The sequence below is a fragment of the Leptosomus discolor genome, chromosome 16, assembly GCF_034619465.1.
Source record: "Leptosomus discolor isolate bLepDis1 chromosome 16, bLepDis1.hap2, whole genome shotgun sequence".
Lineage (NCBI taxonomy): Eukaryota > Metazoa > Chordata > Aves > Leptosomiformes > Leptosomidae > Leptosomus > Leptosomus discolor.
Genome location: NC_141406.1, coordinates 9,879,231 through 9,903,447, shown reverse-complemented (window position 1 = coordinate 9,903,447; position 24,217 = coordinate 9,879,231). Strand labels below are relative to the sequence as shown.

The following is a 24,217-nucleotide window of genomic DNA, read 5'->3' as shown; positions in this document are numbered from 1 at the left end:
TTGTTTTACTGGTACGAATGGTAAGAATTAGAAATATTGGAGGCAAGTGCTGCGTGTGTAAAGCTATGTTCAACATCTGGCCGCTGCTAACCGCTATAATCGTAAGAAACGCAATGAGGTGTATTTTGAGGTAAATTAATTCAGTACCTCTCATGGTATTTTAGATGGTAAGAACTGTGGCTCGTTATCATGAAGAAAAGAAACTTAATGAAGAGCGAGCTAAGAGGGAAGAACAAAACAAACTAAGGCGAATTGCTGCATCAATTGCTAGAGAAATAGAATACTTCTGGTCTAATATTGAACAGGTAAAATACTGACTTAATACTTGTGCAAGTCATACTGGTTTTTTCATCTTCACTAATTTATTTATTAAATGTAAGTGCTTTATTAGACTTGATTTACATTTCAGGTTGTTGAAATAAAACTGCAAATTGAATTTCAAGAGAAAAGGAAGAAAGCTTTGAATTTAAAGAGAATTTCAAGGAAAGGTAATTGTATTCCATTTCATAAGAAATCCAGTATAAATTCTGATGCTGTTGTTTTACACAGTTTCACTCAGTGGAATTTAATCTTGTTGGTGATAGAATTGTGAGATGCTAGTAATTGGTTGTGAACAGATCTGAACTCTGAGTTACGGGGTGGGGGGTTACGTTTTTGTGCTACATTTTGTTAATACGTCCTGTGTTTTATGTTGAATGCATTTAAAAGTTCATGTAAGAAACATAAAATTGCTAAGTGACTAATGCATACATCAAGTATAATAATTTTCCAGGTAAGGATATAAAACCTGCAGAAGACTTTTTATTGGAAAAAGAAAGTGAAATGGTGAGTCTTTGTGTTTCTTAAAAGAACCATCGAATTAGTTTAAATATGACTACCTGTGTGAAAAAATTTTGAAAAATGTGAAGTGTTTTCCTTAAATACATGGTCATCATAAGCAAATTTCTCTGTAGTTACTGACAATTGAATGTATAATCATGAGCACAAATACCATTTTTTCTGGTTACGAACCACAACTTTTAATGGGGATGTGGATTGCAGTTGATACGTGTTTTTTAAAGGAAGAATTCATACTTACTCAGTGGCTTTGAATCATTCATTCTAAGATTGCAAGACCAAAAAAATATGCAAATTAATTGCCAGACTTCGTTTTGGGCAGGAATTTCATCTACTGTAACCAGGGGTGAGCTTTATGGGACATGAAAGCATGTTTTCAGCTGTTCAACGGTGATTTATCTGCTGAGGGATGTAGTATATGTTACAGAGTGGATTAAACTGAATGAAACTTAAATATCTTTTGCCATAGACAAGATGTGTGCTAGGACTCCTTGGCTACATTCATGCAATTGGAAAAAAATGAACAAAGGATTGTTCTGAGGCCCTGAGCCGTCTGGCATGGCACAGCTGATGCCCCCATGCTGAAATGCTCCCTTTTCACCAAGCAGAATGCCTCCATCTGAATTTCCTGTTAGGAGCAGGAAGTGTGGTACCAGCCAAACTGTGACCTAGCACTGTCTGTGTTAATTTGCACAGGCTAAACCACGCTACAGAGCGTGCTGGGCAGCTGAGAGCAAACACTTGTAGGCCTGTGCCATATCTCCTTTTTATTGACTAGTGAGAATTTAGTCCATGATTCCAACCTGGCTAAAAGTTTTGTGCCTCAACAATGTTTTTAAGGGAAGGAACGTGCTATGGCTCTGTGCCACAGCTGGACCTGAGTAACATGAGCTACAAAGACTTGAAGTGGCCGATTGCATCCTACCTTCAATACAGAAGCAGAGTATCTGTTTCTGCATGACCAGGAAAGTGCTAATGGGTGTTAAGTGTCTATTAGCACATGCTGTTGTGACTCCAAGGCACTCTTTGCTTTCTTTAAAAAAACCAAAAAACCTCCCTAACTTTGTTTTCTGTGAGTTTAAATATTTTAATTATTTAATGCTAGGGTTCATCATCAGGAAGGAAAAGAAAGGCAAGCACATCTTTGACTGATGAGGAAGGTAAGTCACTTTTCATATTTGTGCTTCTATAGCGTAGTACATAGGTTGGATATTAAAACCCTGAAAGCGCAGGTTTTCAGTCTGTTATGGCATGGATGCAGTGCTTTTCACAAACCAAATACCAACCTTTGTCCATTTCTTAGAGAGACTGGGTAGTCAATTAGATAGTAAAATTTCCTTAAAAGAGCTTCAGTGAAAATTCGGAAATAAAATTTTCCCTGAAAATACACTGCCATCATTGTTGGTGGATTTTAAGTCTTTCTGTCCTCATTCCTTAGCTTCTCAAACCTTACTAGTGGTCTTAAACTTCTTTTTAGGATTTAAGACTGAATAACCCATCTACTTTAGTTCGTTTCTTGTGATGACGTTGTTGTTATGTTTCTGATAAAGAAAATCCTCAGTTTAAAGCTACAGAATAACCTGTCTCTGATGACCATTGTTTACCAACACTTAACAGTTCAAGACTGCCTTCTGTCCTGAGGCAGAAGTGCTTCTCTCCTTTTCAGTTATCTTTTAAGCTCTACATGTAGTTGCTTTCAGGTTTTCTTGTTTTCCATACACGTCTCATTCTTTTTGAATCCTGCTAACTTGTAATATTCTATCGTAGTACACTTCAGGGGTATATAACTACAAACTTCCTGAATTATTGTATAATTTGGATGCCAAGATTAGCATTTGTTTTTATTTTAGTTGAAGATGAAGAAGAAACAATTGAAGAACAAGAAGCTAAAGAAGGAAACATAAACCATCAAACTGAATTGTCTAATCTAGCCAAAGAAGGTAGGCATGTAGCTTGATTCTTCTCTGTGGTGGGCTCTGAAACAACAGGTGAAAACATGCAGCAGTTACTGTATTTTTAAACAGATGAGAAGTTGAATGCGTTCAGATGTTCAGTCGTATGTAATCCGTATTTACTTTTTGGAAAGCTGTAGCAGTTAGTTTATGGGGTGGTGATGGACATCTGTAATTAACAGTCGTATACTTAACTAGTTATCGCACAAGGGGGCTTGAGAAAAAGTCTTTCTCTACTGAAGCACTGCGTTTCTTTTAAACCTCACACCAGAAGACTGTCAACCTAAGGTCTAGGAGTGCATGATAAATACTTAAAACCAGAATTGTATCAGGTTGAACATGAACGTTTTATCATCAGCTGTCTTGAGTATCTCAGAAGGATTTCGTGACCCGCCTGATAGGTCTGAAAGGGTCCTAAAGTGCTGATCTTGAGGGGGGTATAAATACTTGAAGATAAGGGGCTTTTAGGGACAATGCTCTGGCTAGCAGCTCTCTTTCGTTACCAACATAACAATAACTGCTGTGCTGAGCTTGATGTATGCAAAGTATCCCATAGGGATCACTCCACTTATTGTGGTAAAAACCTTGCAGATTTTGAGAGGCAAGCTTCCCATTAAGCTAAGCCCGCCTGGCAATTCATCTGCAGTTTCCAAATCTGTTTGTTTGCTCTGTTTGGCAGCTTAGTGCCTGCAGCCGGCTGGCCAGTTGGAGGGCTTATAACTCCTGGCCAGTCAGCCAAGTTCCTAATGAGGATGTTTCCTGATCAGTTGGCCACCACCAGCATGTGCATTCCTACTGCAACAGATCGGACAAGGCATCATGGAGATACTCTTTTAGCAAGGTTGAAGTATAGCTCAGCTTTGAAAATTTGAAGTCTTGAGTTGTCTTCCAACCACTGGGCTGGATTGATGCCCCTACCTCCCCCACCAGTGGTTTACTGTTAGTTTGTATGGTGGGTTTGTAATACAGGAAAAGGCAAGCTGGGTGAGCCAACTGCTTGGTTTAATGCCAAGTGTTCTCTGTAACGAGGTCATTAAAATAAATATAATCGTCATCCACCTAATAATTACCTCTTCAATTAACTTCTGATTAGGCAACTGGCTGAATACAGTTGTGAAGAATATAATGAGCTTCTAAACAATGGTATTGATTGTTACAAGTTTTGACATTTTTAAACTTAAATCCTTTAATGACCTTCAGCTGAATTGCCTCTGGAAGATTTACTAAAGATGTATGAAGGTGCCTTTGCAGAAAACTTTCACTGGCCCCAGCCGAAGCCTGACAGTGAAGAGGATAGCAGTGAGGAAGGTAAATTACTTCTTGTCTAGAAGAAGTGCTGACTTACAAGGTGAAATAAGTTGATTTGCTCTTCAGGTCTCTGTTAAAAGACATTTTATACTAGGGGAAAACAAATACTGAATGAATCGCATTTAAACTGGGTTTTATTTTTTAAGTGAAGAAGAGTGTTATATACAAGAATGAATGAGAAGTGTAGTGGCTTTCTTGCTAAGCATTTGGAATGATCATTAGAAAAATTAGATTTATTCCTGTTACTACTAAATATTTTTGGATAATTGTCTGTGAAGAATGTCTTCCTTTTTTGCTGTTTCTTAGTTTATGAAAAGAAGGTAGTGTTTGCCTGTCTGAAAGTCAAGATGCGTGAGATTCTCAGGAACAATAGTGAGCCATAGAAGAGCCTCTCTACACTGAATTAAACAGCACACTTCATAGCTAGCTAATATTACACAGTTACCATCTGTTCTGTACTAATGCGATGATAGAATTGCATATTTGAGGATAGGTTTTAAGTAGTATGAGAGGACCTCCCTAGAAGCTGTGAAAAGCTAATGGCCATGTTAGTTCAGATAGCGTGAATGTCCAGAACATGTACGTGATCCTGAGGTTAGGCTATTTTTATTTTAGCTTGACTAGCCTGAAGATCACACAATTGTTTTTAAAAATTAGCTGCCTCCTTTTAGACTCCTGTCTGAATTCTAGCCATCTCAATTCCTTTGTGTAACCCTCTTCAGGTTTTTTTTTAAATGCCAATGTATTTTTTCTCTCTCATAGAAATGGAAGACCATATCTCTGATAGGGAAAGTCCTCAGAAAGAAGTTGTTCTCATAGACTCCCTTCTTAGCATTGACCAGTACAAAGGTATAGACAGATCAAGTCCTCCAAAGAAGCATATGCGAGACATAGCAGAAGTTGCTGCTGCAGCAGAAATGCTGTTACCTAAAGGCAGCTCTAGGATAACTACAGCGGTAAGACTCCCTGTTTTCTGCTACTGTGTGTGCTTGCTTTGACATAAAGAATGATTTTTTTCATGATTTCACAGAGTTTAGCCACAAATTACAGTAAATATTTTCTAGTTATTGAACTGTAGAGTGGTTATGCTTTATGACATGCTCTGTGAATTTAACTCAGAAAAAAGGTGTTGAATCATTCACGTTACAGATAAAATACAATACTCCATCGCTACTGTATGGGCCGCTCAGAGAATATCAAAAGATTGGGCTGGATTGGCTAGCAAAGCTGTACAGGAAGAATCTTAACGGCATTCTGGCAGATGAGGCTGGGCTTGGAAAAACAGTACAAATTATTGCCTTTTTTGCCCACTTGGCTTGTAATGAAGGTAAGTTCATTTGCCTAACAATTTTAGACAGGTACTGGGCCAGCATTATCTTTGTAAATTGTAGCCGAGGGTCACATTTTTTTTTCTGCTGAACTGTATCAGACTTTATAGTTAATGCACAGAGTAAGATGGCAGAAAAACTTTCTTAGGTTGTGTGACATAGGGGTGCTTTCTTATCAAGCATACTGTTTGATCAGTCTGCTGTTACCTTCGAGGTGACAAAACTTTTCTGAAGCCTAGTTCATTAGTATGAAAAAGCCTTACAAATCATTTAATGATGAGGTGGCCACAGGTAGTTAAATTCAAAGAGTAAATACGAACAATTGGACAAGTGCATCTTATATATCATCTCAGATATTACTAGTAGTGTTGTACTGAGGATGGTGTGAGAATATAAGTAAGGCAGAGCTTGTTGTGGAGGTAGTATCTCTTATTCAAGCAGTTGATGTAGTTGAGGGAAAAATAGTTATTAGGTGCGCAAGGGGTACTTGAGATCTGAAAAATAATAAATAATAGGTTAGTCATTAAAATACCTCTTGTTATTGGATCTCACTTTTAATGATGAATTTAGTGCACTGCAGTTAAAAAATCAGCAGAGAATATAAGTCACAGAATTGTCAGGAGTATCTTCCTGCTGTTAACTGCTATCCTTCCCCTTCTGTAGGTAATTGGGGCCCCCACCTTGTTGTTGTACGGAGCTGTAACATATTGAAGTGGGAGCTGGAGTTGAAGCGCTGGTGCCCAGGGTTGAAAATACTTCTCTACTTTGGCAGCCAAAGGGAACTTAGGGCAAAAAGACAGGTACTGTACTTTGCAACTCTTACACTGTTGTATTTAGCATTTTAGATGGCAAGACCTTTAACCTGCGTTTATCTATACGTTCCTTACATCCTGATGGGGTATGAGAAGTTTTTAAACACTACGAGTTGGTTTGCAAAGAGATTCACACCTAATGGCTCTGGATTTTCAAAGACGTTTTTGAAACTCCTTAATGTTGAGCAATACATGCAGTACTTAACCTGCTTTCTGAGCTGACCGTAGTTCAAAGACCAAAACTTCTTTTAGAATGCTTTGGTCATGGCATCTTTGTGTTCTTAGTGAAGATATAGCTGGTTGTAAGATAGCTGTGAGTTCTGCCTTAACATTTTATCTCATCCTCTCTTTGCTTTTCTGTAGGAATGGACAGAACCCAACAGCTTCAATGTGTGTATCACTTCCTATAAACAGCTGTTCAAAGGCCACACAGCATTTATGAAAATGCGATGGAAATACTTAATAGTAGATGAGATGCAACAAATAAAGAACATGACTGAGAAACACTGGGAGGCACTTTTCAGTCTCCGCAGGTATGGAACAGAGAATTGTTTTCCTGCTCACAGTGGGTTTTTCTCTCTTCATGTCACACAGTTCTCTTCTTAACAGAAAACTGATAAAAAACCTCTTGACTTGGCCTGCCCAAATCCCTGTGCAACATGCACCTACAGAGGTGCCTTTAGTTGAAACAATCAGGATTCTGAGACATGATCAGGATCTTTTTGTTGCCACTGTCGTAACACTGCAGTTCTTTGCTGATACTCTGCTCCCAAACAGATCCCCTGTATGTTCTGATACTCTGCAATGAGGAAGCTGGTTTGGTGTTATATTGAGGTTAAAAAGATAATTTATCCTAGATTTAATTATATTAGCGCAGCTTATTTCTTTTATGTATCTGACAAATCTAAAGCTACAGTAAACAGTGTTTGAATATTAGTGTCCTTTTCATAATGATACTAGCTAAATGCTGTATCAGTTACAAATCTCTTTTTTATGATTCACAGCCAGCATCGTTTGCTTCTGATAGACACTCCTTTGCATAACACATTGATGGAGTTGTGGACCATGGTACATTTTCTGATTCCGGGAATTTCCAGACCTTATCTAGATTTTCCAGTAAAAGCAGCTAATGAGGAGAACCAGGATTATTGCCATAAACTGGTCATCAGGTTACACAGAGTATGTTGTCATTTTTCTCATCTATCCTGTTACAGTAGTTAAAGTGATGGAGGGAAAAAACAAAGAGAAAAAATGAAAAAGTGTGGTTCAGCTCAATTTCTGGCCTTTCTTAACACTTTGTTCAGTTCAGACCAAGTCTTGCTGAAAGCAGGGGTATCTGCTGCCAGAAGAGTATGGAGATTTCTTTTAAAAAATAATACAATGCTCAGATTTTGAAGCATAACATGCAGAAATTAAAGAACAAATTGATGCCTATACAACTGTGTGCATAGCAATATGATTATATGTGGCATATGGGGTTTATCACATCAAATGTGTTAGGTGTGAATAGGTTTAGTTTGTTGTTGTAAAACTGTGTCTTTGAAGTGAGAATTTTTTTTCTCTCAATTATGAAATGTTTCAGATGATTCAGCCATTTATTTTGCGAAGATCAAAGAGAGACGTTGAAAAGCAGCTAACAAAGAAATATGAACATGTGCTGAAGTGTCGTCTCTCTAGTCGACAAAAAGCTATGTATGAAGATGTCATACTACAACCAGGGTAAGAAGTTAAAACAGTAAATAAAATACGCTGTCATTTTTGGTGCTTAAGCAAGATGATAAATGGTTGGAAGTGTTACAATGTTTCTCTAAAATTTCCATTATGACCAGTCAATAGAGCGTGATTATATTGTTGACTAAAACTACAGGCAAGTGATGCTATGGGACTAATGAAAAACATACATCTACCTCTGGAACACAACAATCGAGTTGTAGTGGTCAGGTTTGCTGCTATTTTGTTTTAAGATTTGTCTCTAATGAGTAGTTCTTTATTTCTTGAAGCCCAAAGTATTTCTCCTTACAGCCACCCATTTAGCTGGGCTGTGATATCAAGTGGCTATTGATAGGTGCCGGGATGAAACAGAAACGAAGCAGGTAGAGGATGGGGAGCTGGTTGGGTCGTATTTGACTGTAAGGTAGCACTGGTCCTCAAGTTTCATGTTTCTGAATTCACATTTGGTACAGTGCTATTTAAAATGCTCTAGAAAGACCTAGGTGAAATCTCAGCTTGTTTTAAGACTTTTGCATAACACGCTGCATTGCGCATTCTCACCTTGCTGATTTAGGGACATCTCCATAAAAGCTGTACTTAAATTAATGTATTTCTGTATCAATTATTTGGTAGAACCCAAGAAGCCCTCAAAAGCGGACACTTCATCAGTGTCCTGCATGTCCTGATGCAGCTGCAACGGATCTGTAATCACCCTGATCTGATAAACCCCCGGCTTTCAAGTACCTCTTATGTATCAGAAACACTGGAATACAGAACTGCGTCTCTGGTACTGAGTGCCCTAGAAAGAGATGTTTGGAAGGTGAGTAGAAAAGTAAACTTTTTCTCTCTTGGTGCCCTTGTAGAATTTCAGTACTCAATACTGTTTTCTTACGCATCTTAAGTCTACCTGAAGTTTAGAAGTAGAAGGAATTCACTATTCCATAACTGTGCCTATCAAGTGCATACTTGCTGCATCTCTTTTAATAGTAGTTTGAGCTTTTCAAGTGGTTTGTCAGCAGTACTGTCTTTGTTAAATACTTGGTCAAAGAGAAGTTAGCTTTGCTTTCATCGTACTCCTGTTTGCAGGAATTTTCTAACACTCAAAACACTCTGGGTAGCCCAGTACTTATTTACGGCATTCTGTAATTTTCTTCTTTCAATAGCTAAACGAGAGTAAGACTTACTCTTTTTCATGTACAAGTAAACACTGATTCACTGACTAAATTGGTACACTTCTGTCAATCCATTTGAGGTACCACTATTTGTGTTACCATTAAAAGAACTGATCCCCCTCTTTGAGGTAATCAAATAATTGCATTAGAGAGAAGTACGAGTAATGCAGCAGATGAGATGATCTTTTTGGTGGATCTTACTTCCGTCCTTCATCTTACATTCCTGAATTATATGTGTCCCTTTATAGTTTGGCATTTGAGCTAGATAGTTAACAAACACCTTCTAAGAGTTCTACGTAATTTTTTGGAAATCATGTTGTAGGAAGAATTGTTAAATGTGCCTTGCTTTAATTTTGGTAACTGGCTGATGATTTCAGTGCTTTTTCTTCTGATGCTGATGCTTAAAATGGGACTATCAGTTTAAGGTATATTTCCAAGGTTTCTAGACAGTTTTGACTAATAATTAATAGTTTACTTTTTAAACTTACAGCATTTATTTCAAGTTAAAAAGTAAAATATAGAAAGTGAATTCAACATAGAACATATAGAGGACTTAACTGTTCAGGTCATCACAAAATAAACCTTATTTTACAATATCCATAGGAGTCGGACCTGTCTCTTTTTGACCTCATTGGAATGGAAAACAAAATGACTCAGTATGAAGCACAAATGTTGCCAAAACAAAAAGTTACTAGGAAGTTGATTGAAGAAATCTACAGCTCCCCCCCCCCACCTGCTAGGCCCAACCCAGTGAAGCTCAAACCAAGCAGGTATGTACAGTTGGCCTCCTTTTAAGCTACAATTACAGGAGGAAAATGTGGTTCTGTTGCTGGTTACAGAGTTCTGTGGGCATCTCTGGTCATGTGATTCACACAAAACCTCAGACTTGACTTTGTATTTTATTTTTCTGTTCCTTTCTTGTTTACCCTTGAAAACAGGGATTCTATTTTATTTTTTTTTTGAGGCATAGAATTCCATTTGAAGTTTATTTATGGATTTCCCGTAGTTTTTACTTCACCAGCAGCTGAATTTTATTCTTGAGGTCCTTGTTTATGGCAAGTGAGTGTTGTTTTGCAAACATAGCCTGGAGATAATTCTTCAAGACTAAGCTGGGCCCATAGTGTTAGCTGTGCTTGCGGTGTTAGGAGAGACATAGGAAGTTTTATAGCAGTAAAATTTTTAAGGCTGTTTCTCACCTAGTGAAGTAGCGATCTCGAAGTAATGTGGAACTGTTCTTTCTTATGCAAAGGAGCTGCCTGATGATCTGCTGGCATATTGATGTCTCTCTGGAAATGCTACGAGTGCCCCATTCTTTTTCCAGATACTGGGCTAGACTCTTCCAGGTGTTTGCTGTAGTTCTGATGCTGAATGCACAGCAATGAGTTTTCTTCTTTCTTGGCCTTAGCAAAATGACTCTATAGAATGTCCGCACCTGAAGTCTGCAAGCTTCAGCCATCTGCGAGAAAGAGATTAGCATCTGATGTGATCAGTTTATACTTTCCTGGGGTGATAGAGTTTATTTTTAAAGGCCAAGCTGCAATCTTCTTAGAGACTTTAGAGTTTTCATCTTCTTTTCAGGTTGTTTCAACCCGTTCAGTATGGTCAGAAGCCTGAGGGCAGGACTGTAGCTTTCCCAAGCACTCAAGTACAACGCACGGTGACCACAGCGACGGTAACTCAGCAGGGACAAGTACGAGGAAGATCACCCATAGCTACAGTGTCTTCAAATCAAGGTAGGAGTGTTAGCTCTAGGTTGGTTACCTGAACCTCTGCATAGATGGAGACAAGTTAGTCTGTTAGTAGAACTCCTTTTCCCTCTAGCTCAATGGTCTATAGAATACTAATGGCTTAAAAATACCAACAGACTAATTGCCAGTAAATTTCCCCACTAGTTTCTACAGTATAATCTGCCAGTGTAATGCAAAACTAAGCTTTGTGTAACCTGACTGTTAGTGTTTGGAGTAAATGGCAGAGTTGGTATTTAAAACCTAATCACTTGTAATGTTCTGTCAAAGATGGGAATTTACAGTGCTTTTGTGTATTTATTTAACCTTTAAATAACGCTTTCCAAATATATAATGTTGTAAAAATAGGATGGAGTAAAAGGTGTGGATAGAAATCCCAGTCTGTAAGGACAAGCCGTTCCTGTAGCCGTTTTAATATCCTGTTGGAAGGTTTCTTTTTAATGCAGGTTGTTTAAAAGAGTGGAGTTAAAACCTCTAACAGCTTGCCCAAACAACCCTTATTGATTGCAGCCGCAGCAGCACAGTTTCAGACAACTCAGGCTTCCACCAGTGCTCCAAGACACCAGCCCGCAGCGACCTTCACCACAGCAACTAGCACAGCCAACCCTGTGAAACCGCGGGGCCAGACCTCTGCGCAGGCCTCTCAGCTAGGCCAGGCCCAGCCACAGGCCCCCTCGCACACCATCCAACAGAGTGTGCTGCCTCAGAGGCTGGTACTGACCTCTCAGGCCCAGGCACGGTTGCCTAGTAAGTGGCCTCCCCTTTCAAGGTTTCTCCCACCTTTGTACTACAATGAGGTTAAGTTATTAGGCACCCTAAAATGTGTACAGAATCGTTGTTTTTTTTTCACTCTTCTGATTAGCCTTGCTCAGTACGTTGCTTATGACCAAGGAAAATCGAAAATTGGATAAGAAACAATAGAATTGCTGTGGACATACATTAGTGGTGTCAACTTAATCTCCTATTTCTGCATGTTTCTTCTGCTGGCAAGACTACCTTCAGACCAAATGTTTTAGCTCTATCCTAATTATTCCTTTCATATTAAACACTAATCCATCTGCTAAGGCCTCTCTCGCACAGAGGAACGTTGCAAGTGTTAGGCAGAGAAAAGCGATGAGGCTTTGCTTTAAGGTTGTATGTGCACTGCCTATTAGCATGTGTATAGAGTACTGAGCACTGATGTATTAATTTTATCTCTGGGGTTAATGCACTGCCTTTACAAAAGCTAAATTTTCACGCCAGTGTTTTCTCAATATCATAAAACTTAATGCTTAAGTGCCTCTAACCTTTCTGCATTTAAATCACAAAAACCTTGATCCTTGTCGCTTTAAAGCTTTTTGGTTTGTCTAAGTGCAGATTGCTTGATGTAAGCCATGTTTCATCACCAAATTTCAGGCCATTTCAAATGTCTATTTATAGTGCCACGACTGTAAATATTTGTGTCTCTTTCTTAAAGCTTCCTTTGTGCTCTTGAAAAGGCAGTGAAAATCACTTTAATGTCTATTCTGTTACAAAGTGTCACATGAGTTTTCAGGTAGCTCTTAACTTTTTTGCTAATGAGAGTGGTAACTTCTAAAATGTTCCTGTTCTTACTCTTTAAACAATCAGCTTTTTTCCAGTTTGTCCAACAAATATAGAAAGCAATACCTGCTTAACTTTTATATGACACTTTTGATGCACTAAGTATAATTATGCATGGAAGGCGCTTCAGCACCAGTTTACTAACCAAAACTTAGAATTGTGAATATTGAACGACCCACCTCCCACTTCAGGTTGGTTTTTTATTGCCTGTTTCTCTCTTTAACAGGTGGTGAGGTAGTAAAAATAGCCCAGCTGGCTTCTATAGCAGGAGCACAAGGCAGAATCGCTCAGCCAGAGACCCCTGTAACACTGCAGTTCCAAGGGAACAAGTTCACTTTGTCACATAGTCAACTTCGCCAGCTCACTGCAGGGCAACCCTTGCAGTTACAAGGTACTTACTTCAAAACAGGGAGTTTCCCATTCTGTAGAATGCTCATGTTTTGATACAGGCAGCACGTTCCTAGTTGCTGTATGTTAAGGAGATTTTTCCATCCCCGCTGCTTGTACTGTTCTGCTCTGCCTGTTTTCTGTGTGAGACAGGACTAACAAGGTAGCTCTGTTTTGAAAAATGAACGCATATCAAATGAAAGACATGGTTACTTTCTTTGTCTGTATTGTACATCAAGATTTTATTATTGAATTTGTTTTCACATGTAGGCAATACAGCAAAAAAAAGGTGAGGCATTGTTTCAGATTAACTCCCTGATGAGCAGAAACAGACAAAACTGAGGATGTTCTTGGTTTGTTCTGAAATGGTGTAAATAATACTTCAAGATTGGTGTGCCTCTGAATTTTGACCCAACTATTACCCTGACCTGAATGCTCTACCTACAATATATTTTGCCCTCAAATTTCCCTGCTGGTGGTGTGTGAATTGCCATGGTCAGGAGAACCTGGAAATCTTGATTCCCTGTGGCCAACAAAATAAACAGAGGGAACACTAAGTGAGGATTTCTTGGCTGATTGGATTTCATCCGAATTTCGTGTAAAATACCTAGATGTAGAATGATACCCCTACAGTGTGAAACTCTTCATTAACTATAAAGACTTAGATACCTGTTTCCCTGCTATCGGATATTATGGAACTTTAAATCAGATTGGTGTAATGAACTTCTCTGGGAACATTTAAAAGTTTGAAACAGTAATGATCAGTTTATAACAGTAGTATCTTTTGCAAGAGAACACTATTTATTCTTTTCCACTCTATCCAGCTTAATTTTTTTTCAAATCCTCCATTGCAGGAAGTGTTCTTCAGATTGTTTCAGCACCTGGTCAGCAGTATTTGAGACCTCAGGGTCCAGTTGTAATGCAGACAGTTTCCCAAGCGGGAAGTGTTCAGAATGCTCTGAATGCTTTAGGAAACCAGCATCAAGCAGGTGTCCCAACTTCCACAGCAGTGACACAGCAAGGTAGGTTTTCTAGCCTGAAGAAATGTCTCTAAACATTCAATTACTGAAGTCACATTGATATATAACTCCCAAGTTGTTATAGATGGTAATTCTGTAAGTTGAGTTCGGAAGCAGGTAAACTATGAGGCAGATCCTTTGTGCGTGATGTGTACTGGAGTTTTAGGTCATGTTTTACTGCAAACTTGGGAGAGCTTGAAACTGTATTAAATATATAGAATTTTTTTTATCAGTTGTGTCTTAGGTCAGATTTTTGTGGGAAGAAGTGAGTTTGAAATACTTCATTAGTGTTTTCAAAGAAAGATTAGGCTGATTTATTTTTTTTTTATTGACAGAGCATGTCCAGGAATTCCCTTCATTTTTGCACCTTGATTTTGCTTGTATCTAATTTTCCTTGCTTCTCTATCAAATCAAGTTAGTGTTTTCCCTTTCTCTCTGCACATACTGCTTAGATGTTTGGTGCCTTGCTGCAAATGTGATCAGTTCCTTGCTTAAAACTGCAATCAATATGTTGATCAGAAAACAATAGAGGAATTGCTGTCTAGGATGCATTTACAACAAAACAGCAGATTGTTAAATGATGATAAATGCAATGCTAGGGGTTCATTCCCTGGAAATGGCCAGCTGCTGTAATTTTCTCTGGATATAAACCGTTCCCTCAAAATAGACTCTGACTGCTGCTGTTTGATGTATTAACGTGCCCTTGAAGTTCGTATTTTGACTTTCTGAAGAGTAAACATCTCATCATAAAAAGGGAAGAGGAGGCTTCAACAGCCTCCCAGTTGTTGAGAGGTAAAGGATTTCTGTCATAGTTTGGGAGATCTGTGGCTCAAATGTTTCACCCTCCAGCTCTGATTACATTACAGGTACTCCTTAAAATGGCCACAGTTCAGAATGAAAATTGATGTGAGATTTCTACAAAAACTTACACATCTCACTACGCTCATGATGGTAAAAAGAGAGCTCGGTTAAAAGCAATAATATCTAAAGTACTGGTTCCAGTTGATAAAAGAAAACATTGTTTTTGCTGTTCATCTTTGGAGGAAGATGTAAAGCATGTTGAAAGTACTTATTTTGACTTTCTGAATTTTGGATAAGTGCCAAGTAAATTCCATTGCTTTGGGTGATTGGAAACTATAATTGCTGGGCTCACATGTAGCTGTGCAGTAAAACTGGGCTTATACTGGCCGTCTATATTACCTTGTTTATAACAAAAATGCAGAAAGGCAAAGCTTAAATGCCTGCATACTCCTTAGACTCTATTATTCTTAATGTAAGGGCTAGCACCTGCTTGTTAACTTGAATGCAGTTCTTCGTGGGTGTATTGACTCACCACTAAATACAGTTTCAGAGTGACTACTGAAGGGTTGTGCTGCTTTTCTAGTAGAAATAATAAGTGCTGATGAGCAATGCATTCTGGCTGAGAATAGAAACCTATATATCCTGTCAAGAACATAACTGCTACACAGTGTCTGTACTCTGCTAATGCATGAAGGGTATTACTGTCGTTTCGATTAGTTTACCTGTCTAATGTTCTTACAGTTTAGTTAGCTGTCTGGGAAAACATCTGCTAGCAGTTGAGTTCACAAGAATGCTACTGTGAGGTTCCATCATCTAGTTTCATCAATTTGTAGATATACTGAATTTATATATTTTCTGAAAAGTCTTAGGTGATTTGTTTAAAATAAATTAGAACAATCTTTTCCTGATTTAGAGTATAACTTCTAAATGTTAATACCTATGGGCACTGTAAATGACATCTTGAATAAACTAAGAATGCAGCAGGTCTTTGTGCCAAGTGAAGTAAAATTCCATTGATCTGTCTTGGATTTTTGTGACAACAGTTGGTGTAAATATCTGTTAGATGTGTGATGTGTAACAAAGTACAAATTTGCAATACCCAGTGGGCATTTAGACTAAAAATTTGCCTGCAATTATCATGTGTTACAGCTATGAAATGTCTGCTTATTGAAAATAATAAATGAAACAAATCTTCAGAAGAATGAATATATAAACACAAGGTTTATCCTCAGTTTGTATTCCAGGTAGAACTGCAGTTACTAATTTGTCATCTGGTGACATGGGAGCAGCGTTAAAACCAGCACCTACGCATGGACAATTGCAGGTATTTCATTTTCTTAGGGAAACACAACTTTTCAGGGTTGGTACTAAGTCCATGTGATAGTTGGAAGCTGTGATTTACACAGCTGGAATTAATTAGGAACTTTGATTACAGAGTAGGTAAAAAAGCCAACTGTTGTCAGTGTTTCAGGTTGACGGAGCTGATGCATTTTCATCTATAATCCATAGTTTAAAGTAGATTCTGGTGTATAAAAGCAGCTAACAGCTTTCTTGTGCCGTGATAGCAGACAGGTTCTTAAAACTGTAAAGTGTCCTAATTGTGTAGTAATGCATAAATAAAAAGATCATAAGATTTTCTGTGTGTTTGGAACACAAAGGCAATTGGGCAAATTTTTATAGATTTCTATTCTTAACAAGTTTTTAGAAAAGATACTCAAGCAACCTGTAAAGCATAGGGAAATGTGAAGTATATGTTAAACTGCACAGGAACCTGCAGCTTATCAGTGTTAATGTGTTAGTTCAAGTGTCCCAAATAGAAATTACTACTTTTGTTTTATTTCCAAAACTACAAAAATGTTCTTTAAAAGAGGCAAGAAGATACTAAACTAATTGACTCTTTAATATGAATTAAATTCAGCTGAGGTCTTCAAATTTATCTGAAATTTACATCTTTTGTGATCGGTTTAAGTAGTCGTTAGAATCTAGGATGCTGGCGGTATAAAGCACACAGGGCTCTGATCCTGATAGCTTCCTTCTAAAGAAACTCTAATTCCTGAGTCATTGTGATGAGTAGCAAATGTTTGTTTCAACTTTTCTTGGCAAAGGAAACATATGAAGAAAAGAACCGGCTTTTGAAGGAGCGCCTGGACAGAATATTTTCTGGCAATGAGCGCCGTTGTTCACGGGCCCCAATGTATGGCAGTGACTTGCTGCGTGTGTGTTCTTTGGCTGGTGAAAGAAAGCCCTCTCAGCTGTCTTCCAGTGAAGAGAACAGTTGGAGGTGGGCTGGCTTTGTGAACTGTTGCCTTTCTTCAAGTGCCTCTGGAGGCCCAAGTAACCCATTGCAAGAATTGATCCTGACTTTGGTTCAGCAACAGGAGTCTCTAAAGGATGTTGTTAACAGGTAATGTGTGACTCTGCCTTGTAAGTGTTTACCACAGTTATTTCTTAAAGACTCCTTTTCAAAGAAGCTTTACAACCTTGTTTCTGTTTATGAGCTGCTTGGTTTAGACTGATTTCTTTAGCAGTAAATGATGTGCAGTATGAACATAAAAATAACAGTCACTTCTGTTTCTTTTATGATCTTTACAATAAGAGTTTTCAGTGCCTCATTCCTAATTTCAAGCCCAAATGCAGCTGACTCTAGTTCAGCTTATGTTCTTGTGCTTTGGATTGACTTCTGAGTAGGTATGTTTTGGAGCCAACCAGCAAGAGTTCAGACACAGAGATTTAGGCAGAAGCTAGTTTAGCTGAAGCTGACATTTAGTGTATTGTGTGCAGAGCAATAGCTGCAATATTCTAGAAATGTGAAATGCGATTAGAAGAACACAAATGTTTTTGAATTGCTTTTAGTAAGTTTGGTAGAATGGGACTTTCTTGTGTTTGAGCTCCAGTGGCTCAATACAGTGGTCACAGCGCAAACACTTTAAGAGGAGCTAGCATCAAAGCATCAAAATAAAACAAAAAGATAAAGGGAGATGGAGAATATTAATACTTTGAAGATGTGCAGCACTTACTAAGTCACTTTAACAAAGTGGTTAGATAATTAGCATAAAATTACATTGTTGACAGGCTGAAAATTATTGCTGCAAATGCTAATTTTGTATGTAACTTTCTAAACTGGGATTCCCTTGTTTTGATGCTTTTCACAGGGCTCTCTTTGTATTGCCAGCTGCAGTTGCTGCTCCCCCATGTTTGTATGTAGCAAATCCTCCCCCTTCATATAGTCACAGATTGAAACTCCTTAAGCACAGTCTGAAGCAGAAGGCAGCTCCACACTTGCATCAGTTGCAACAGATTACAGCTCCTCACTTGCTACAGTTCCCTGACCTCCGGCTGGTGCAGTATGACTCAGGTAAAGGAGGACCCTTGGTGATAATATTTCAGTAATTTCCTGTTTCACAGAAATGGAATTTCTGTATAAAACCATTGTTGATTTTCTTGTTTGAAATACAGGAAAATTAGAAGCTCTTGCTGTCCTGCTTCAGAAGTTGAAATCTGAAGGGCGCCGTGTGCTGATTTTGTCACAGATGATTCTGATGTTGGACATTCTGGAATTGTTCCTGAATTTCCATTTCCTCACGTTTGTGAGGATTGATGAATATGCTAACCATGAACAACGGCAGGTAAGTTTGCCCCAACGGTTGTCCACTGGTACAGCGATACGTGCTGCTCAGGCTTTTATATGCTGCAGCAGGGGGAAGGCCAGTTGCCTTGTTTCTTCTCATTTTGAAACACTTGCCTTGTTTTTGTCTGGTTTTTATTAAGTTATAGTGAATTTGGTTAGGTATTTTATTGTGGTGTATGGTTTATTTACTCCTTGCTTTCTGTTTCTGTAGGAGCTGATGAAAATTTTCAACAGAGACAAGCGCATTTTCTGTGCCATCCTTTCCTCTCATAGTCGTTCCACTGGAGTCAATCTTGTTGAGGCAGACACTGTCGTGTTTTATGACAACGATCTAAACCCAGTGATGGATGCAAAAGCTCAGGAATGGTGTGACAGGATTGGGAGATGTAAAGATATCCATATATACAGGTGATGGTTACAGATCAATGACTGCTCTTTAACATGCTTTAATGTAAGGTTAATACAGATAGTGCTACTCTGTATGATCTGAAATAAAATGGAAACAGTGATGAAAAGTTCATCTCACTTCAATAAAAAAAGATGCCAGGTCATCATGTGAAAATGTGGTCTTTCTTCACCCCAAATGTAATTAATGCATCATACCTGCATGTTTTTTGTCTGTTAGTTTACTTGGAATTTTTGGAGGTGTTTTTTTAATATTTTTTAAAAATTGCATTAATTGTTAAAAGAAAGCTTTAAATTAGAGGTGGTAGTATGTGTTTTGTTCTCTGCTTGTACCAGAACGAAAAAAACCCCCACAAACCCCCACATTTTAAGAGTCCAATGTTATTCTCTGAGGGCAATTTCTCTTTTTGTGTCTGAAAGCTGGTTTGGAAATGACTTATCAGATTTCTATTGTTTTCTTTTTCCTTTTAGGCTTGTCAGTGGTAATTCTGTAGAAGAGAAGCTTTTGAAAAATGGCACAAAGGACTTGATCAGAGAAGTAGCTGCTCAGGGAAATGACTATTCAATGGCCTTTTTAACACAGGTAGGCTAATACCCAAAATATGTTCAAACACCTGTGTTGGAGCGTTTAATAAATTCAGGCATCTGTGCTGGAGTGTTTAATAACAGCTTAGCAGAAGTTGGTTTGGGCTAGAATTGATAGCTAAGCATATTAATTTCATGATTGCTTGAACTCTAGGTGTTAGGGCTGCCTTCTCTCAAATACCGTCCGTCTGCTTTTGTTCCGTTACTTGCATAATGATGCGCAGGCATCATCTACATCACTTAATATGTTCTGGTTTCTTGCACCCTGCTGCAAAATTCTGCAGAGCTTGTGAAGACGAAGGTTTCAACAACTTTAAAAATGTGAGATAAATGTGGGTGTTTAGGGAGATAGGCTCTCAGTTCCTGCTCTGAAGATGCAAAAGACAGTGACTGCACTAATGAAACTAGTCCATCCCCTTCTGGCACTCCCAGTGGGGTGCTGCAGGATGAGACCGTGTGTATTTCTGACTTTCCTATAAATGAACTGTTAACATTTTATTCTACTCTGTAGTCCTACAGGAGAAAGTTACAGAAGAGAAAACGGACAATTTTCAGGAAATTATAGATAAAGGTTTATTTTTTCTTTAGTCGGTCCATAGTTTATAAGGTCACTTGAACCTGAGCTAAATAAAAGTTATATAAGAAATAGAATAATCCCGAAAGCTGAATGTACTTTTTTTTTTTTTTTTTTTATTCTGCTTACCAAGCAAACAATTCAGGAATTGTTTGAAGTTCATTCTCCTATGGAGGATTCTGGATTTAGAGTGAAAGCAGAAGAATTTGTAGTACTTTCTCAAGAGCCATCTCCATCAGAAAATATTTCACCTAAAGTTGCAAGACCATTCATAGAGGTAATTATAACACATCCATTAAAAATACAGCTGTGCAGCATTGGTGTTAAACAGCTGCCTTACCTTTTTTAATTTGCGTAAATCCTGTCAATCTTTTCCTGGTGGTTTTATGTTGTTTTGTCATTTTCCTCGTAACAAAACTTCCAAAAGCCCGCAGTTGAATTGTACGCTTTCTGGGGACTGTTTCTCTTGCCTTAGTGGAGACTTACTGAAGAAGTCTTGTGAGGTTTCTTTTTGAAATCCTCATTATTTTTAAAATATGTCTTTCTGAAAGGCCCTCAACAGTATTGAGCGAGAGGATGAGGAGTCAAATGATGGTGTACAAGAAATAGGACCTGAGTCAAGCATCGAACCTTTAATCTCAGAGCTCTGCGAGACAAAATACAATGAAGAGCCCTCACAGCTGCAGGAGTTAGTTGCTGTTGTGGATCAGGTACTATGACTTTCCATGAATTTTAGGTTAAAAAGTAATGTTTAGTTAAAGTATTTCAATTTCTTTGCAGTCTGGCCTTAAAGCAACTGTTGTCTATGGGGTTGATACTCCCATAAAACGGATGGGAGGTCTACTGGCTTAAGATGTTAAGCCATCAGAGAGGGTTTTAAGGAGAGCTTTGATACACTCTCCTTCAGTTAACATTCTTTTATTATTCTCAATACTAACTTTTTTTTTCCCTTGATACATTCTCTCAGCTGACTCCAATTGAGAAATATGCTTTGAATTATTTAGAGCTCTTCCACGTTTCAGTTGATGAGAATGAGCCACAGTTGAATGAGGTAAAACAACAAGTCTTTCTTTTCCATGTTGTTCTGTCACAGTATGTGCAGGCAGGGTTATATTTTCAATGTGAAGTGGAAGTTTCTCCAATGACGTGGAATATACTGTAGGCACTTCTTTGCTCTTCTCTTGCTGTGCCTTATGAACACCAGAATGCCTTACAGAAAGCTTATTATTTTGGGATTCTTTTGGTTCCTAATTTCTTTTTTGTAAAATGGGAATGACATTCTTCAGCACAGCTCAGCAAATATTTGTGGTATTCCATTGACAGTGGGGGGAAAAATTTCATTAATTTCAGTGAGCTTGCCTATTTGGGTAAAGGAGCTGTGATCTGGTTGTCTTGGTTGTTTAACTGAAATTCTGAGTTTGCTTTATTTTGAGGGTTTGAAGACACTCAACAGAGATGATAAATTATCTTCTAAATGATTGTGAAAGTATTTGTTAAGAAATTGCTGTGAGATTTCTATGCCTGAAAATGTCAAAGGAGTTTGTCCATAAAAATACCAAATTGGTAACTTTTAATCAAGTGTCTGTTACTGCATGAAGTTTATAAGGAGTCTGACTTTCATCTAGATGGAACTGAAAACTGCAAAGAAAGCATGGGAAGTCCAGCATATGAAGGAGTTAAAGGAAAAAGAGCAAAAAATGCTTTGGGAGGATGAAGAGGAACTTCTAACCTACACTCGGGAGGATGCATACAACAAAGTAATTCCTGATTAGTCTTGTTTTTCCTAATAATGTATTTCTTAACAGTTATTCTGAGAATACCTTTTCCTTCAGGGTTCAGTTGGATCATTTGAATTGTATTCTTTTTTTTTTTTGCTGTGCAGGAATATGTCTATGAAGGTCCAGATGGACAAACGGAAATAATGCCAGTAAGTAGAAGTGACACCAGGCTGTCTAAATAGGCTTTTTATTTTTTTGAGTCATAAAGATCAGTGGAGAGTTAATATTGCAGTAACTACAAATTTTGTTCCGTATAGCTTTGGACTCCTCCCACGCCACCTCAGGATGACAATGATATCTACATAGATTCTGTTATGTGCCTGATGTATGATACCACCCCTATTCCAGAGTCAAAGTTGCCTCCAGTGTATGTCAGGAAGGAACGTAAACGACACAAAACAGATCCATCTGGTAAGTGTTTCTTCAAAACTGTTCTGAGATTTATTGCTGAAAGTTGAAAAAACCAGGGAATTTTTCATTCATCCTACTTGTCTGATCCAGTACAGATCAAATTTGCAGGTTTGAAGAGATGAAAATTCTTGTCTCACCGCGCTCTTGAAGCGATAAAATCACTGGAAGCCCCAGTTCTCTTGGTGTGTTTTTCTATTTAGATATATAAGCATTTTTGAGAGAATGATTTTAGAAAAAAGGCATTCTACTATGTGAGTTAGGACGAGGCTGATCTTACTTTATAGCAGGGTCTGTTTAGTTCCTGATGGTACGCTTTTAAGAGGCAGTGGGGAATACTCTCTACACATGTAGGAGCATTTTGAGGCTATAAGTAGCAGAGGAATGAAAGAAGGGTAGTAACTATTAACCAAGAACGATTTTTTATTTGCTTTAGCTGCAGGTAGGAAGAAAAAGCAACGTCATGGAGAGACAGTTATTCCACCTCGTTCACTTTTTGATCGAGCAACTCCGGGAATGTTGAAAATGCGCCGAGAGGGCAAAGAGCAGAAGAAGAACATCCTGTTGAAACAACAAACCCAGTTTGCAAAGCCTTTGCCAACTCTTGTCAAACCAGCTGCTGAGGCTGGACAGGATAATCCAGAGTGGTTGATCAGTGAAGACTGGGCACTTCTGCAGGTCAGATGATACCTGCACTTTCTGCTGGTTTTGTTTATTGTATTTTTGCTTCTGATTTCAGAAATGGCTCTTTCTGCACTTTAGCTCTTCAAGGTTATTTCTGATTCTTAATGGCTAGTTTGGCATTTTGCTCGCATAACTCTGAACAGATTGCCTATCATTTGTGTTCCTCTAAGGATAAATTAAATGTTAAACTACAAAATGCATGATTAAGTCCTGTTTTTGTTGTAGTGGCCACTTACTGTTACGTTCCAGATTAGTTGGGCTGGCTGGACATTGGATAAGGCAGCTAAAGTTCTCCCCGCCTTTGAGAGCAGCACTTGAATGGCAGCTCTCTGTTCCTCTTACACCAGTCTCCAAGTTCTCTTGCACGTCAGCCTGCATAATTTTTATGCTTTTTTAGTCTTTGTGAGTGTGGGTGAACCCATAGGGTGAGCCCAAAGCTATCTGTATCGCTGTAGTGGTGTGTGGACAATGTGGGTAAGGATAGGTTTGGAACGATTTGTCATCTGGAGCTTTTGTACCTTTATCTGTTGTAGGCAGTGAAGCAGCTGCTGGAGCTTCCTTTAAATCTTGCTGTTGTCTCGCCAGCACACACTCCCAATTGGGACCTTGTTAGTGATGTTGTTAACTCATGCAGCAGAGTCTATCGCTCACCAAAACAATGCCGAAACAGATACGAAAATGTCATTATTCCAAGGGAAGAAGGAAAGGTGAGTTTACACAGAATGATGCGTCTTTTTTTACCTTAAGTTTGTAGAGTTTTTTTTCCTTATCTCCATAAACACCTGTTTTTTGTTAAATGTTTCAACAGTGTAAATAAATAACTTTTAAAAGATTATAAAATTATCCTCATCAGGATTTCCACTTATTTTATGTGATTTCTTTGAAAAGAAAAAGCACCTGAACAAAATCTTCCACAAAAGATCATCTAACTTTCCTTCTTATTTTACAGCTAATGTACGAAGCTAATCCTAAAAAGAAGACAAAAAGTATTTATAAGGTGTGCATTGGTATTCTTTCAAAATCAAATCTAGACACTGTGTGGTATTTAGCAGCAATGGAGGTGGGCAGATAATTCATATGAGATCCATGTTGAGTGTTACTTGAGTTCTGAAACATCAATTAAAATTCCAAATTTATTTTTCCTTTCTTTGTTGATACAGTGGATTGACACCAGACTTCAGCTTTTGGATTTGTTAGATAAATTTTAAGTCATGCAAGAAGTTTGTGATTTCACTTAAACTGTAGTGGGTATTTTGCCACCTAACAACCACCATGTAACTTATCCTGATTATTATGGTGATACTTAAGATTTGTGCGAATGTACTTCATGCTAGAGTCTAAGTGGATTACAAATATATAGTGAATTTAATGCTTGAAGCACCTTTTAGTAAATGAGGATGATAGTACGCCACAGAAACAGAAATAAATTCCACGATTATAAACAACTTCTTCCAAACCATACAGCAATTTAGTGACAGGACTGGGTAGAGGATCTAGAACTTC

At 38.2% G+C, this 24,217-nt stretch overlaps 1 protein-coding gene across 1 annotated transcript in view; it reads left to right on the top strand.

Annotated features, from left to right (window-relative positions):
* The window catches only part of EP400 (E1A binding protein p400), a 47,667-nt gene that overhangs the window by 11,982 nt on the left and 11,468 nt on the right, over window positions 1-24,217 (top strand). The window contains exons 7-39 of the mRNA XM_086474450.1: window positions 165-305; window positions 410-488; window positions 773-825; window positions 1,943-1,997; window positions 2,688-2,777; window positions 3,990-4,097; window positions 4,860-5,053; window positions 5,247-5,424; window positions 6,089-6,225; window positions 6,601-6,770; window positions 7,242-7,416; window positions 7,820-7,956; window positions 8,581-8,767; window positions 9,723-9,889; window positions 10,698-10,852; window positions 11,375-11,611; window positions 12,672-12,836; window positions 13,687-13,854; window positions 15,885-15,976; window positions 16,758-17,056; window positions 17,805-18,007; window positions 18,109-18,278; window positions 18,492-18,688; window positions 19,157-19,268; window positions 19,978-20,121; window positions 20,396-20,554; window positions 20,812-20,895; window positions 21,470-21,601; window positions 21,727-21,771; window positions 21,880-22,033; window positions 22,467-22,708; window positions 23,248-23,421; window positions 23,664-23,711. Of these exons, the coding sequence (XP_086330576.1) occupies window positions 165-305; window positions 410-488; window positions 773-825; window positions 1,943-1,997; window positions 2,688-2,777; window positions 3,990-4,097; window positions 4,860-5,053; window positions 5,247-5,424; window positions 6,089-6,225; window positions 6,601-6,770; window positions 7,242-7,416; window positions 7,820-7,956; window positions 8,581-8,767; window positions 9,723-9,889; window positions 10,698-10,852; window positions 11,375-11,611; window positions 12,672-12,836; window positions 13,687-13,854; window positions 15,885-15,976; window positions 16,758-17,056; window positions 17,805-18,007; window positions 18,109-18,278; window positions 18,492-18,688; window positions 19,157-19,268; window positions 19,978-20,121; window positions 20,396-20,554; window positions 20,812-20,895; window positions 21,470-21,601; window positions 21,727-21,771; window positions 21,880-22,033; window positions 22,467-22,708; window positions 23,248-23,421; window positions 23,664-23,711 (4,851 nt within the window). The remainder of the gene's footprint in view (window positions 1-164; window positions 306-409; window positions 489-772; window positions 826-1,942; window positions 1,998-2,687; window positions 2,778-3,989; window positions 4,098-4,859; window positions 5,054-5,246; window positions 5,425-6,088; window positions 6,226-6,600; window positions 6,771-7,241; window positions 7,417-7,819; window positions 7,957-8,580; window positions 8,768-9,722; window positions 9,890-10,697; window positions 10,853-11,374; window positions 11,612-12,671; window positions 12,837-13,686; window positions 13,855-15,884; window positions 15,977-16,757; window positions 17,057-17,804; window positions 18,008-18,108; window positions 18,279-18,491; window positions 18,689-19,156; window positions 19,269-19,977; window positions 20,122-20,395; window positions 20,555-20,811; window positions 20,896-21,469; window positions 21,602-21,726; window positions 21,772-21,879; window positions 22,034-22,466; window positions 22,709-23,247; window positions 23,422-23,663; window positions 23,712-24,217) is intronic.